The sequence below is a fragment of the Rutidosis leptorrhynchoides genome, chromosome 4 (genome assembly GCF_046630445.1).
Source record: "Rutidosis leptorrhynchoides isolate AG116_Rl617_1_P2 chromosome 4, CSIRO_AGI_Rlap_v1, whole genome shotgun sequence".
Classification (NCBI taxonomy): domain Eukaryota; kingdom Viridiplantae; phylum Streptophyta; class Magnoliopsida; order Asterales; family Asteraceae; genus Rutidosis; species Rutidosis leptorrhynchoides.
In genome coordinates this window covers 335,464,537-335,477,856 of record NC_092336.1, presented here as the reverse complement: position 1 = coordinate 335,477,856, position 13,320 = coordinate 335,464,537, and the positions used below count along the sequence as shown (strand labels likewise).

General features: G+C 35.7%; 2 protein-coding genes across 3 annotated transcripts; one reads left to right on the top strand and one right to left on the bottom strand.

Annotated features, from left to right (window-relative positions):
* Positions 1 to 1,663: 1,663 nt before the first annotated feature.
* LOC139904585 (uncharacterized) lies at positions 1,664 to 9,523 on the top strand. 2 transcript variants are annotated; one of them, XM_071886523.1, is made up of 12 exons: positions 1,664 to 2,011; positions 3,606 to 4,231; positions 4,318 to 4,407; positions 4,527 to 4,766; positions 5,220 to 5,441; positions 5,866 to 6,259; positions 6,872 to 7,338; positions 7,410 to 7,519; positions 7,600 to 7,709; positions 7,804 to 7,883; positions 8,707 to 8,803; positions 8,912 to 9,523. In XM_071886523.1, exons 1-11 carry the CDS (start codon positions 1,774 to 1,776, stop codon positions 8,800 to 8,802), a joined length of 2,673 nt encoding a protein of 890 aa, XP_071742624.1. In that variant the 5' UTR covers positions 1,664 to 1,773; the 3' UTR covers position 8,803; positions 8,912 to 9,523. The 2 variants fall into 2 exon arrangements, with proteins under 2 accessions (XP_071742624.1, XP_071742625.1); XM_071886524.1 differs by having other exon boundaries at positions 7,807 to 7,883; positions 8,707 to 9,521.
* A 1,006-nt stretch (positions 9,524 to 10,529) lies between these two features.
* Positions 10,530 to 12,176, bottom strand: LOC139841726 (uncharacterized). Its single transcript, XM_071831931.1, has 2 exons — positions 11,601 to 12,176; positions 10,530 to 11,312 (listed from the first exon to the last, which is right to left on the bottom strand). The coding sequence occupies exons 1-2, from the start codon at positions 12,174 to 12,176 to the stop codon at positions 10,530 to 10,532; spliced, it is 1,359 nt and encodes a 452-aa protein (XP_071688032.1).
* Between the last annotated feature and the right edge of the window lie 1,144 nt (positions 12,177 to 13,320).

Here is a 13,320-nt window from a genome sequence, read left to right as displayed (position 1 = left end):
TTTTCGGATCACCGTTTATTTTAAAATCATATAAGTTCGAATTAAACTTCTCTAAATAATTATCGAAACGTCCAACGAGTATTACAATTATTAAATAATTATATTTAATATACTCTATACATATATTTATATTTATTCTTATATGTATGCACATTTATTTACAAATATTGGTTCGTGAATCGTCGAGAATGGTTGAAGGTCAATTGAATATATGAAACAGTTCAAAATTTTTGAGACGCAACATAACGGACTTTGCTTATCGTGTCGGAAACATATAAAGATTAAGTTTAAATTTGTTCGGAAATTTCCGGGTCGTCACAGTTATGAATAGGATTTGTTTGCTGTGATTGATGATTTTGTGTTGCGATTGTGATAATAGGTTGTAATGCCTGTATAATTCGATCGGTTAATTTTTCTAACAAATCGGATTGAGAAGATGAAGATTCCGCCATTGTTACAAGCTTGTGTAACAATGAAAGCAACAAATGATACAGCTTGATTCGAGGTAGCTAGCCTCCAACAGAATAGAGAGGGAAAAGAAACATAATCTTGATTGAATTGTCAATTAGTTACAAGGTCGTTACAGATATTTCTATTTTATACAAGTACACAACAGCTAAATGACACTAGACTCTCACTTCTTTTTCCTGGGCTTGAGCTGGTAATCTTGTGCCCAAACTAGCTGTTGGACTATTCTCTTGGGCCTTGTATCATTCGGCCCACTTGTGTTTTCCTGTACAGTAGTTGTCACTACTGTATCATTGTGTTATGCATTCGTATCACTCAATTTCAAAAAGATCTCTACCTACTCATTTGAGACTATCAGAAGATCAAAAGATGTTGAGATTGTCGCTGCTATTAAGTCCAAGTTAGGACAATAAAGAATCTAAAATATCATATCCATATCCATTGTATTCCACAACCAAAGACAAGGTAATTCATATCATTAACAATACCCTGACTAATTTGAGAGACATATTTAGGCGGTGATATTCATTATTATTTATCCATTTTAATATATAGTTTTATTTTTTTGTAGGTCAACAACACCAGTTCACTAGACATTGGGAGATCCTCAATTATCAATGGATCCACTTAACTATAGCTTGAAACGTAAAAGCGAGTAACCACCACCGATGGCAGTGACACTGGAAAATCATAAACTTTAAAAGGTTTAGCTTCGCTGAAGAATCAAGATGCATGACATCTCACATTTTGATCAATACCAATATACCACCTTATGCTAATCGGCTTTTATACTTTATTTTTGTATTGGGTTTCTTTAAGTTTTAACACTAAATTTTGTTTACCTACAACTATGCCATTCAGATTTTGATATGTTTATGTTTGTTTGGAATTGGAATTACATAGTTTTAATTGTATCATACACCAAATCAGTGCTAATACTAATATTTTTGAATGCTATTTTATAAAGCTGTTGTGTAATGCACGGGCTCATAAATCTAATCTAATAGTATAATATAATGGTACTTATTTAAGTTTTTAATTTAACAAGAAGAGGGAAGGGAAGGGAAGGGATATTTATATTTAATATTTAATAAAAATAAAACGGGTCAAATATATCAAAATCCAAACCCGAACCGACATTCATATAATCCCGGTTCAACGTAAACCTAGGGCTATTATTATTCATAACATAACATCTAGGAATTCATAAACGCAAAACACACACATACAAAAAAGAGTCATCAAAAATTATTAATCAATCAAGATCAGAACTTTCTAATCATCGGAGCAATTATACACACTGCGATGCCTCCCAAAACAGCAAGGAAGTCAGTTGGACCGGGGAGAAGAGGCGGCAGAACCAGAGGAACGGCGGCGAAGGCGGCGGTGGTGAAGCCTGATCCGGTAACGACGCCGACAGAATCTGTGAATCCGGTGGAAGAACAGGTTGAACCAATTGAGGATAAAAAAGAGGAAGCTGAGAAGGTTGAAGAAAAAGTTGAGGAGAAAGTAGTGGCTGATAATGGAATTGATCGATCAAAGAGTAAGTTTTAATACGTGATATTTATTGAAGTTTTTTTGATTCTGTATGGTTTTGGGATCTGGTATTGGTTAAAGTTAGAATTTTGAATTTGAATTTGGTTTGATGGATGGCTTATTTTGATTAATTAATGATACGATTATGGTCTACACTAAATTGGTACTGGATATGGTGGCGGTACCAGGATTTCAAGTCACAGGGGGCAAATTTTTTTTTTTTAAAACCGTGGCAATTTTTTGGGCAAAATATGGAGATTTTGGGAAAAAAATGGAGGTTTTGAAGCAAATTATGGAGGTTTTGGGGCAAAATTTTAACATTTGTGGACAAAATTTGAAGGTTTTGGGATAAAATTTGGAGATTTTTGGGCAAAATTTAAAGGTTTTGGAGCAAAATATGTAGGTTTTGGGGCAAAAAAAATAAAAAAAATCCACTGGGTCAAAGTCCAAAAATCCAAAAATTTTACACTGAAAATTGCAAATCCACTGGAGGCGGCTGCCCCCGCCTGTCTCCATTAAAAACCGATGGATGGATTTTAATCTGAGAGTAAATAGTACTCCCTCGTCACAAAATAAAAAGTTGTCTCTCAACAAAAAATGTTTAAATATGTTATATGTTGTTAAAATGTTTATTTTGGCCATTTAATATGTTATCCGAATTAATTAGCTTTCTTAAGTAAGTGAGTGAATAAATTATGATCAAATGTTTACTGAATTTCATATATATAAAGGGTAGAATTAGAATTTTTGTTACTTTTTAGTGTTAGGGACGTTTATTTTGGGATAGATATAAATAGTAATGTGAACTTTTTTTATAATATATAAAGCCTAACATAAAAACTTTGATATGCAGTTTGTTTTTGTATTTCTTTAATGGAAATATGGAATGGAAGTAAGTGATAGAATGATGATCAGGTGCAAATCATATCACATACTCTGTATATGTGTACAGAGTGCACTTTAAATTAGATAATTCAAATATGTTGCTTTGGTATTGCTTCTGTCAAGTTCTTATTATAGAAAAAGAAAATGGCTTTTTATAAAATGATGGCGGCTGATAGGTTCTAATCTTTAAGTTTTTTAGACTTTAAGAACATCTGACAAGAAGACAGACTAGACATAATCAATCTCATCAGGTAACAATAAATAGAAACTGATGTGAAACAGTGAAAGGAAAACTCATGTGTTTGTCACATTTGATTATTAGTTACTATAAGACTTAATGGGTCCACAATCTATCTGTAGTATGGAGTAATACTTCAAAATTTCAAAGTTGGAATGCAGACTAGAGTCGTTTTTTTTTCTTTTGTTTCTTGAACGATTAATGGTTTGCATGGCAATCTTCATTTACTGGCTATCAAGCGGGGCATCTATTTTAGTATTGGATCTGTTGCTCCTATAAGGACGGCCCCGAGGGAAATTTAATGTGCTCATGTGGGGCTTATTGCATTGCTTTCAGCTAATACCATATCTGTTTAAGTCGGTAAAAATTAAAAGGCACCTGCTTGTTCATGGACCAGCTCCATAATTGTGGTATTCTGGATAACCGAGGATTCGGTAAGTCACATGTAAGTGTACTCATTATCCTTTATGCCTGACAGGAGAAGACAGTGATGTGAAAATATCCGTTGAGGAATGTGAAAACGGTGAACGATTGGACTTTGACGATAATGATCCTGAAGAATCTGAACCCGAGGAGTATGTTGGAGATGATGTTGATGAGAAGGAATCGGTAGAAGATGTTCAAGAGGAGGTTCATGATGATTATGATGTGGAGGAAGTTGAGGAAGAGGAAGCTTGTGAGGAAGAAGATGGTGATGAACATGAACATGAACATGAACGTGAACATGAACATGATAATGAACATGATAATGAATATGATAACGAACAAGAACATGATAACGAACAAGAACATGATAACGAATTAGAACATGAAGATGAACATGCTGCTGAAGAGCATGCTGAAATGGTAGATGCAGATGAACAGGAGCATCATGATGTTTTTAAAGAGAGACGTAAACGGAAGGAGTTTGAAATCTTTGTTGGTGGGTTAGAAAAAGATGCTACCGAGGAGGATCTTAGGAAGGTGTTTAGTGCAGTTGGTGAGGTATCTGAAGTCAGGCTTATGATGAATTCTCTAACGAAGAAGAATAAAGGATTTGCATTTATTTGTTTTGCAACTGTAGAACAGGCAAAACGAGCTTGTGTAGAGCTGAAAAACCCTGTGGTATTTTTCCTATTTAGTAATAGTTCTATAGGAAGAACTTTTTGTATGTTATAGTTAAACCATGTCTTTTTACCACCAAATTCCAGGTTCATGGGAAACAATGTGGTGTTACGCCAAGTCAAGACAGTGATACTTTATTTTTGGGTAATATATGCAAGACATGGACAAAGGAAGCTGTAAGTAAAGTAAATTAAGGAAATTTGTGATTGCTTAAAGGCTAAAAAGCTTCGTCTCTTGTGTAAAATTAGTTAAAGTTAATAGATATGTGTCTCACTGATATTACCTGTGCTTCCAGCTAATAGAGAAATTGAAAAACTATGGAATTGATACTGTCGAAGATTTGACTTTGGTTGAAGAAAATAAAACTGATGGAACTAATAAAGGCTATGCCTTTTTGGAGTTCTCTTCACGCGCAGATGCTATGGAAGCTTTTAAACGTCTGCAAAAACGAGATGTAACTTTTGGTGTTGATAGACCTGCCAAGGTTTCTTTTGCAGATTCTTTCGTTGACCCTGGTGATGACATCATGTCTCAGGTAAATGCTGGGATTCAAGTGGCCTTCAAATGAGAAACCCTTATTGAATATCTTGTTCTTTTTTGCTAGTTTGTTGGTACGTGGGAGTTGGGACAGCTTTTTTTTTTTTTTTTTTTCTTTCATCTTTCTTATTTAGATTATTATATGACACTCCCAATAAGTTTAAACCCAATGCATCCCATTTTGGTCCGGTAATGGAATGAAGCCATTCTGTTCCAGTAATGCAGTGGAGGAAGCCTATGATACATACTTACTCAAATTATTCTTTTAAGTTCACTTGTTATCTATCATTTATATGCTTATGTTCTATTTGTTATGTTCGCTTATGTTCTATTTGTTATGCTTATGCCTTCAAGTGTGTTAATGATCCTTCAGAGCAGATCTTGAAATAATGGTGTTTGTTTCTATTTACCTTTTTGATGTGTAACTTGTTTTTTGTTTATGCATTGTCAGGTTAAGACTATTTTTGTAGATGGTTTGCCTGCTTCTTGGGATGAGGCTCGAGTTCGGAAGCTTCTCAGCAAATATGGGAATGTGGAGAAAATCGAGCTTGCTCGTAACATGCCTTTTGCTAGAAGAAAAGATTACGGGTTTATCACATTTGGAACACATGATGAAGCTGTAACATGTGCTATTAACATTAATAATGAGGAACTAGGAGAAGGAAAAAACAAGGTTAGCTATTAGTATCTCTGTCAAATCATCATCATCATCATCATCATCATCATCATCATCATCATCATCATCATCATCATCATCATCATCATCATCATCATCATCATCATCATCATCATCATCATCATCATCATCATCATCATCATCATCATCATCATCATCATCATCATCATCATCATCATCATCATCATCATCATCATCATCATCATCATCATCATCATCATCATCATCATCATCATCATCATCATCATCATCATCATCATCATCATCATCATCATCATCATCATCATCATCATCATCATCATCATCATCATCATCATCATCATCATCATCATCATCATCATCATCATCATCATCATCATCATCATCATCATCATCATCATCATCATCATCTATTTTCTCACCCATAACTGTTCAATATCAGGCTAAAGTTAGGGCCAGATTGTCGCGACCAACTCAAAAAGGCAAAGGAAAACATGTTCCACGTGGTGATTTTCGACCGGGTCGTCCTGCAACTGGCGGAGTTAGAAGTTCGTGGGCCCGTTCAGTGCCACGTCATTTACCCCCACGTGGTTCAAGAAGAGTTGATGGACGACTGCCGCCTGTTGATGATCGTAGGGTTAGGAGGCCTGTTGCCTTAAGAGACAGACGACCTGCTACCGCTCTGCCACCGAGAAGGCCTGTGGCTCTGCCGCCAAGAAGGCCTGTGACTCGGCCGCCAAGAAGGCCAGTGGCTCCGCCGCCGAGAAGGCCTGTGGCTCTGCCGCCAAGAAGGCCAGTTAGTCCTGTACCAAGGTCATATGAAAGGAGGCCACCTGGTATGTTTCACTAAACATGTATAATAGAATTGTATTTTTTGGGATTATCTAAAGGGGAAATTGAACAAAATAGAAACTGACTATTTTCTGATGTTCATTCTTGAAATTAACAACCTAAATTATTAATAATGGAAATCAATGCTCAATTTCTTCATTTTATCTAGTTAAATTTGTCTGACAGTCATTTATTCACCAATTTCGAGGTTATATTTTACCAGAACTATGGAAAATTTGAGAATTGGTTTCCATGAGGAAAAAAACTCGCGCTTCGCTCCGGGGTGGTTTTGGTCAGTGAATTGAAAGGGGTGGTTTTGGTCGGTTATTTGAACGTAAAGAAAATAAAGGAAGGGAAAAGGAAGGGAAAAAAAAAGTTGCGTAGAAAAGAACAAAATAAAGTTGGGGTTATTTATGGTGGGCTGCCACTGTGAACAGTAACAGCTCACTATGATTAAGTATATATAGATAACAGATAATTACTGATAATTTTGGTAGTTGATTTTTTGAATCGATAAATAGACAATAAATCATTTCTATTTCTATTATGTACTATTCGCCCCTTTTTTAAAATTTAAATAGTACTAAATATATAAATATTCTGTATGCTGCATACAGTTCCTTCTCAAATCAAGAACAGCATGAAGCGGGCTTACAGTCAACGTGAAGAGCTTCCACCAAGGAGCAGAGTCGATGTTGAATATGGCCCACCAAGGAGCAGAGTCGATGTTGAGTATGGCCCACCAAGAAGCAGAGTTGATGCTGATTATGGCCCACCAAGGAGCAGAGTCGATGTTGAGTATGGCCCACCAAGGAGCAGAGTCGATGATGAGTATGGCCCACCGAAGAGCAGAGTCGACGATGAGTATGGCCCACCTAGGTCTACCTCAGAGAGAAGCTCTTACCCTACTCGTGGACCCACCTATGTTGATCTTCCTACAGGATCCTCTCACTCTTCATCAAGGAGAGCCTACATAGAAGGTGACGATTATCCTACTAGATTTGAGAGACCGCCAAGTTATCGTGAAGGACGCGCACGTGATTATGAGTCTGTTCCCGGATCAAAACGTCCATATGCTGCACTGGTTAGTGTGAATATATATATTATTTTTGTTTGGGTTATCAATCAATTAACATTTATATTGAATTTTGTAAGGATGATGTTCGACCCCGCTATGCTGAGGATGAACCGCGTCAGTCGCGTGCCCGCATAGATTATGATATGGGAGGTGGATCTTCACAGTACGGAGATGAATATGGAGATAGGTACACTTTTGTATAGCTTAATATTAATTTATTAGTTATATATGTGCTTTAAATTAAGATTTTGTATGAACCGTGTGCAGACTTGGAAGATCAAACATAGGATACGGTAGTAATAGGAGTCCAATTGCTGCTCACGATTCTCGTGGTCTTTATAGTAGCAGTCGACAAGGCATGTCTTATGGTGGTGGAGGTATGTCATAAGATTGCATTTCCATAGTGCACCGAGTTGTCATATATATTCTTAGGGTGCTTATAGGTTTGGTCATGTTTCTTGTATTGTTCAGCAGGCTCTTACATTGGTAATGATTCTGGTGGTATGCACTCATCAAGCTATGGTGGAGATTACATTTCTCGTGGAAGTGATGTACGTTTTTTACATATAGAATGTCTGTATGTTTTACAGTGCTCGGAATTACTTGACGAGTACTCAGTTTTTGCAACTCGGGGAGTACTCGGCGAGAACTCGGTCAAACTCGGTGAAACTTGGTCAAAATCCTTCAAACTCGGTCAAAACTCGGGATTACTTGAAAAGTCGGTCAAAATTGCGGCCGAAAGTTGGGATTATTCGAGATATCGGTCAAAATTGGTAAAGTCAAACTTGGTCAAAACTCGGGATTACTTGAAAAGTCAGTCAAAATTCGGCCGAAAGTTGGGATTATTCGAGAAATCGGTCAAAACTCGGTCAAAAATTGGTAAAGTCAAACTTGGTCAACATCCGAGTACTCCCTAAGAGCCCGTCCGAGTACTCACGAGTCGCGATTTTTGCAACCTTCATGTTTTTATTTTATTTAGTTCACTGTTCCATTTTTATTCTGTGGATTATTTTATGTGAATCTTGTAAATAGAGGCAGAGATGGAAATTGTAATATATTTACATATTGATGTTGGATGAGGGCTGTGTTTCGTTTAAAAAAAAAATAAGGAAGCGTTTTCTGAAAGTCAAAATTTAATGCCTAAACATTTTTTCAATATTACACCCTATATCTGCACATTAAAGATTTAATAAGGTTCTTTATTAAGCTTTAAGTTATTTATAAAGTTCATTAAAAAATGTAAAATGTGTTTGCGGGCCAACTTAGTTCGGCCCGTGCTATTTTAACTTGTTACTTACCCCCCTGATTCGCCCATCTTGCCACCTATAGATGAAGATACATTAAAATATAAAAATTATGACTTCGTATGTGCAGGTTGGTGGAAGCTCTTACTCATCATCACTGTATTCTGGTCGTAGCGTAGGTGGGAATGGTTACGTGGGTAGTGGAAGCTCACGATCCTACTATTGAGGTTCACACTAATTTCTCATATAATGCCTTTTTCTTGGGGCCCACGAATTCATGGTGTAGGATTGATGAAAATGGAGCATGTTACTAGTGACTTTTATCTGTGGTACAGATGATTTATTGAAGAGGCTGCTGTAGACTGAGATAATTAAAGGTCATTAATTATGATGCCTACAGCTTCTCAGGAAGGAGCGTGTAATCTTGAAAAGCCTCTCGTTTTTGTGATGGACAATCAAAATGTGGTGTTGATTCTCGTTAGGTGTAGGACATGTTAGTTTGATGGTTTAAGTTGTGTGTATGAACGAGTTCAGTTTCTGATATTATGCTGTAAGAGAAACCTGATCCGGTGATTATGAATGCAAGTTCCGTTCTAAATCTATGAACACTAATGATATGTTGCACAACCATTATAATGGATGAAAAACCAATTAAGGATAGTTGATTATATGGAGGATACGAACACGAACACGGGAGTTTGACTTTCAGCCAGTGTGTTTTGGAAAAAAAGCTTGTTGTCAACTAGGTGATATTTTAATGTCATTTAACTCCATTTAGAGAAGGTTTAAGAAATTGTTTATTTAACTAAGTAATATGGATGCACTTGCTTCACAAGCTTTTAATTCTAAGATCTTTAAGCAATGGATTAAGTTGGCATATAAACAAACCTGTAATTCTGGGTTTTTTTTTTGTATATTGTTAATGATTCATATTAAGCCAATGTCTATGGAATCGAAGTGTTAAGTTTAATATACTCTCTACATGGACTTTAGGATATACTTCGAAGATCATCACTCGCACTCAATTGTATTTATTAATCTCATTGCTTTGAAGTACCTATATGCTGAATGTACTATTGTCTTGTCGATAGTAATGCTGAAAGCCATTGTTACTTCTCCCGGTCACATATAATTGTGATATATGGTTGGTGAAAGTCAACGATCACCTTATTGGCTTATTATGTAAAGGGATCTCCTACTACTACTTTTTCACAATTAATCTCAACAAGACATTATTCATCTCCCAGGGTTAATACACTTGTGCTATCCTTCAACATATCATATGACACCATATGTCTAGCACGTTCCTCATTCAAAAAAGTGAAACACAATAAAATCCATCATACTGTTAGACCGACACAGTTAACAGACATACAAGCTACCATAAATAAACTCACACATTATATATATATATATATATATATATATATATATATATATATATATATATATATATATATATATATATATATATTTATTTTTTTTATAATAAAATTATAGATAGAGTAAACATAGCAACCGACATAATGAACATGCATTGACTAAACCATACCAATTTTGACCACTAAATATTAGCACAAAAATTTGGTTCTAAGATATTATTATGGATTATTTCATATTTTTGTGTAATGATTATAGCATATTTAGAGACTGAAAAACATAATCATTGATCATCTGGTCTGTTCGTATTTGGACAATATTACCACTGCTATAAAGCAAAGTAAATTATCAAAAACGTTACGCAGAACTACATAATATAAAAATATTTGAATCAAAATTATACTCGCAAGAAAAGAAAAAGATGTTGAGAATTGAACCATGTAGTTCTTGTACATCAATCAAGTCCTCAATTGTACAAGTCTATGCTAATATCTTAATAACTAACTATTACACACACTCATCTTTTTTACAGTGATATTTTATTTTTCGTAAAAAGTACCAATCTATACATGACTAAGGTGACACCCTTCTAGGTCGTCGAAGATAATCTCTCCACAACATGGTTACAAGCGGTATCATAATCGGCACAGCGATTGAAGTGCCCGTAAAAGCATATGAAATAGCATTATTCGGCGCAATTGCACTCATGCAAGTACCGTAATTCGAACAGAGCGCAAACAGACAAATATGAAATTCCAACCGCAAAGGGAAAGCTGCAGTGAGTACGTACATCATGTAGACCGAGGTATAGAACCCAACGGAATTTCCAAAAAGAAATATACTATAAGATATCGGGTTGTGAGTTCCCATTACCGCTCTTCCTGCAGTATGCGCTTTTACATAAGTAGTATTACTATTATTACTATTACTGTTACTATTATTTATCGTAGATGGATTAAAATCGTCTTGCCAAACGCCACCTGGCGGGCTAAGTGTGGCTTGATAGGTAGCAGTTGTTATAAGTATGACTATCACTAGAAGCGTGTTTCTTACAATGCGAGGAGAGTCTCTGAGGTTATTGAACTTGAAATATTCCAACACTTTTCTAGATGGAGATCGAGATTCCGTACGTGATGTATGTGTTTGATGTTGTTGTTGTTCTTGTGTGTATGCTGAAGTTTGTAGGTTTTCAGATTTTAGTGCCCCGGCTTGGATGAGAATTTCCTCGATTTCCCGATCACCGGATTCACTACGAAACATTAGTAGCATATCGAGAGGAGTTAAACTACTCTTGTTTAAGGAATTGAACTCTAAGTTTTCCTTATTAACTGGTCCATTTAGTAAAAAGTCAACCACCTGTGGTAAACAAAAAGCATAAATAAAAATAAATCAGACACCATAAGGTATTCAGATGTGTTTGAAACTTCCAATTTGAAGTAATATTAGGAAAAATAGCCCGCCCAATTTGACCATTTAGGGAATTTTTTTTACTTAATGTCCAAGATTTTGTGTAACTTTTAAAAGTTTTGGTGATTTTTTCACCAATGAATTTGATAGACCCAACATCAAGAACTTATACAGTACAATTAATTAATGCACAATTGTGGTGGTTTCATCAAAACTCAACATTAAAAATACACTTACCTCGTACTGTTTTTTGGATACGGCTAGGTGCAAGGCCGTATTTCCATGAAGATCCTGAACATTAAGAAGATCTTCTTTGTTTGCCTGCTTCATATGTTCAACCAAAACTTGAAAAGCTTCGAATTGGTTATTGTGCACTGCTAAATGAACAGATGTCTCACCTTGCGCAGTGACGCATTCGACAGAACTTGAACTTGCCGAAAGCAACTCTTTAATAACTTCAACGTTACCACCGTTGACCACTGCCACATGAAGAGGAATTCTTCTGTCTTTTCCTTTGACCAAACACAAACCAAGGTCAACTTTCAGAAGTTCCTTCACAATTTCGATATGCCCACTAGCAGCCGCAATGTGCAAAGAACAAAAACCGTCTTGATTTAGTTCCCTTGAATATTTTGGCCTCAGTTTGAGGAGTGTAGCTGCAAAGTTTAGATGTCCAGCCAAACAAGAAATGTGTAACGGATTCTCCCCGCCTTCTAACGAGGTAACGTGAAGTATAGATGGATTTGTGTCAATTTCTTTGAGAAGATAATCGACATCCCCATTCCATGCTGCCTGAAGTAGTATCCGATTCATGGCTCTACTAAATCTTACTATCTTAATTAATCTGTAATCAGACTAATGAAGAGTTTGTTTTATAACCGGATGGATACGACATGTGTACATTGACTTGTAGTCCAGTCAATGAGAGTAAGTTACGAGGAAATTAAGCCTCAACGGTTTAATATTTAATTATACGAGTGATGATGAATCAGGCTCAGTTATATCCTAACCTGGTACTTCTCACAAAAAGGTCAAATGCAAAATGATCATTCCAATATGTTGTTTTATTTAATCTTAGGGATACTTGGAGGTTGATCGATATGGCAGGTGTAATGCTTGTAGTTGACTCAAAAAAATTTAAGTTGCAAGCAATAATATTCTATTGATTGATGATTTGGTCAGGCTAAATTACGTTCAAGCAATAAAACCTAACACCACGTATGTGAGGTAGGGGAGGTGAGACCCGGGTATAAAAGGAGTCGGATCTCCACCCTCACGCGCATATTGACTATGGACTAACAATTTCAGTTGAAAATTCTCAACTCGGTTTGATGACCGAAGATGTTAGACCAATTAGCTATTTGTAATATAAATGAATAAATCTGAGTATCCTAGTGGTCAGATGTTAGAAATCTCTAAATAAAATCAAGTTTCAATTCTCACTAGCTACATTTTGGAGCCTTATCTTCTATAAAAAAAAAAAAAAATTGGCCTGAACCTTATTCGAAAGCTTTATTTCATGGGAACACGTCATTGGTAGTAGGTAAGATAGAGGTCTAATAAAGATTTATAAATGATAGTGATGACCCAAGTCCCATAACTTTCAAATATGTATCACAATCATAAAACATGTTTGATGCAAATGAAAAGTCATAAGTTGGGTTTTATTTCGGGATAGACGTGTTCTGGTTAAATTTATAAGCTTAATTTATTACAACATAAATTGAAAACTATAGTGGACAAATGTAGAATAGAAACTCAAGGGTCACATACGTGAAAAATATAAATGGCTTGTAGTAAAATCTTAAAATTCTATATATAAGTCCTATCATTAAATTTAGTGGTATAACTACTAGTGTCCCTAATTAAAATGACTCATTTATATCAAATTTTAGCATACTTCCACAATAATGGTGTATCCCAGGGGATACATGTGATGCCCCGTCTAAAATCATCA

Coding starts and splice junctions, on each gene's coding strand:
- LOC139904585 (XM_071886523.1), top strand. CDS start 1,774: ATGCCTCCCAAAACAGCAAGGAAGTCAGTTGGACCGGGGAGAAGAGGC. Junction 4,232..4,317: donor TAGAGCTGAAAAACCCTGTG/GTATTTTTCCTA, acceptor ACCAAATTCCAG/GTTCATGGGAAACAATGTGG. Junction 6,260..6,871: donor ATATGAAAGGAGGCCACCTG/GTATGTTTCACT, acceptor TGCTGCATACAG/TTCCTTCTCAAATCAAGAAC.
- LOC139841726 (XM_071831931.1), bottom strand. CDS start 12,176: ATGAATCGGATACTACTTCAGGCAGCATGGAATGGGGATGTCGATTAT. Junction 11,313..11,600: donor TATCCAAAAAACAGTACGAG/GTAAGTGTATTT, acceptor TGTTTACCACAG/GTGGTTGACTTTTTACTAAA.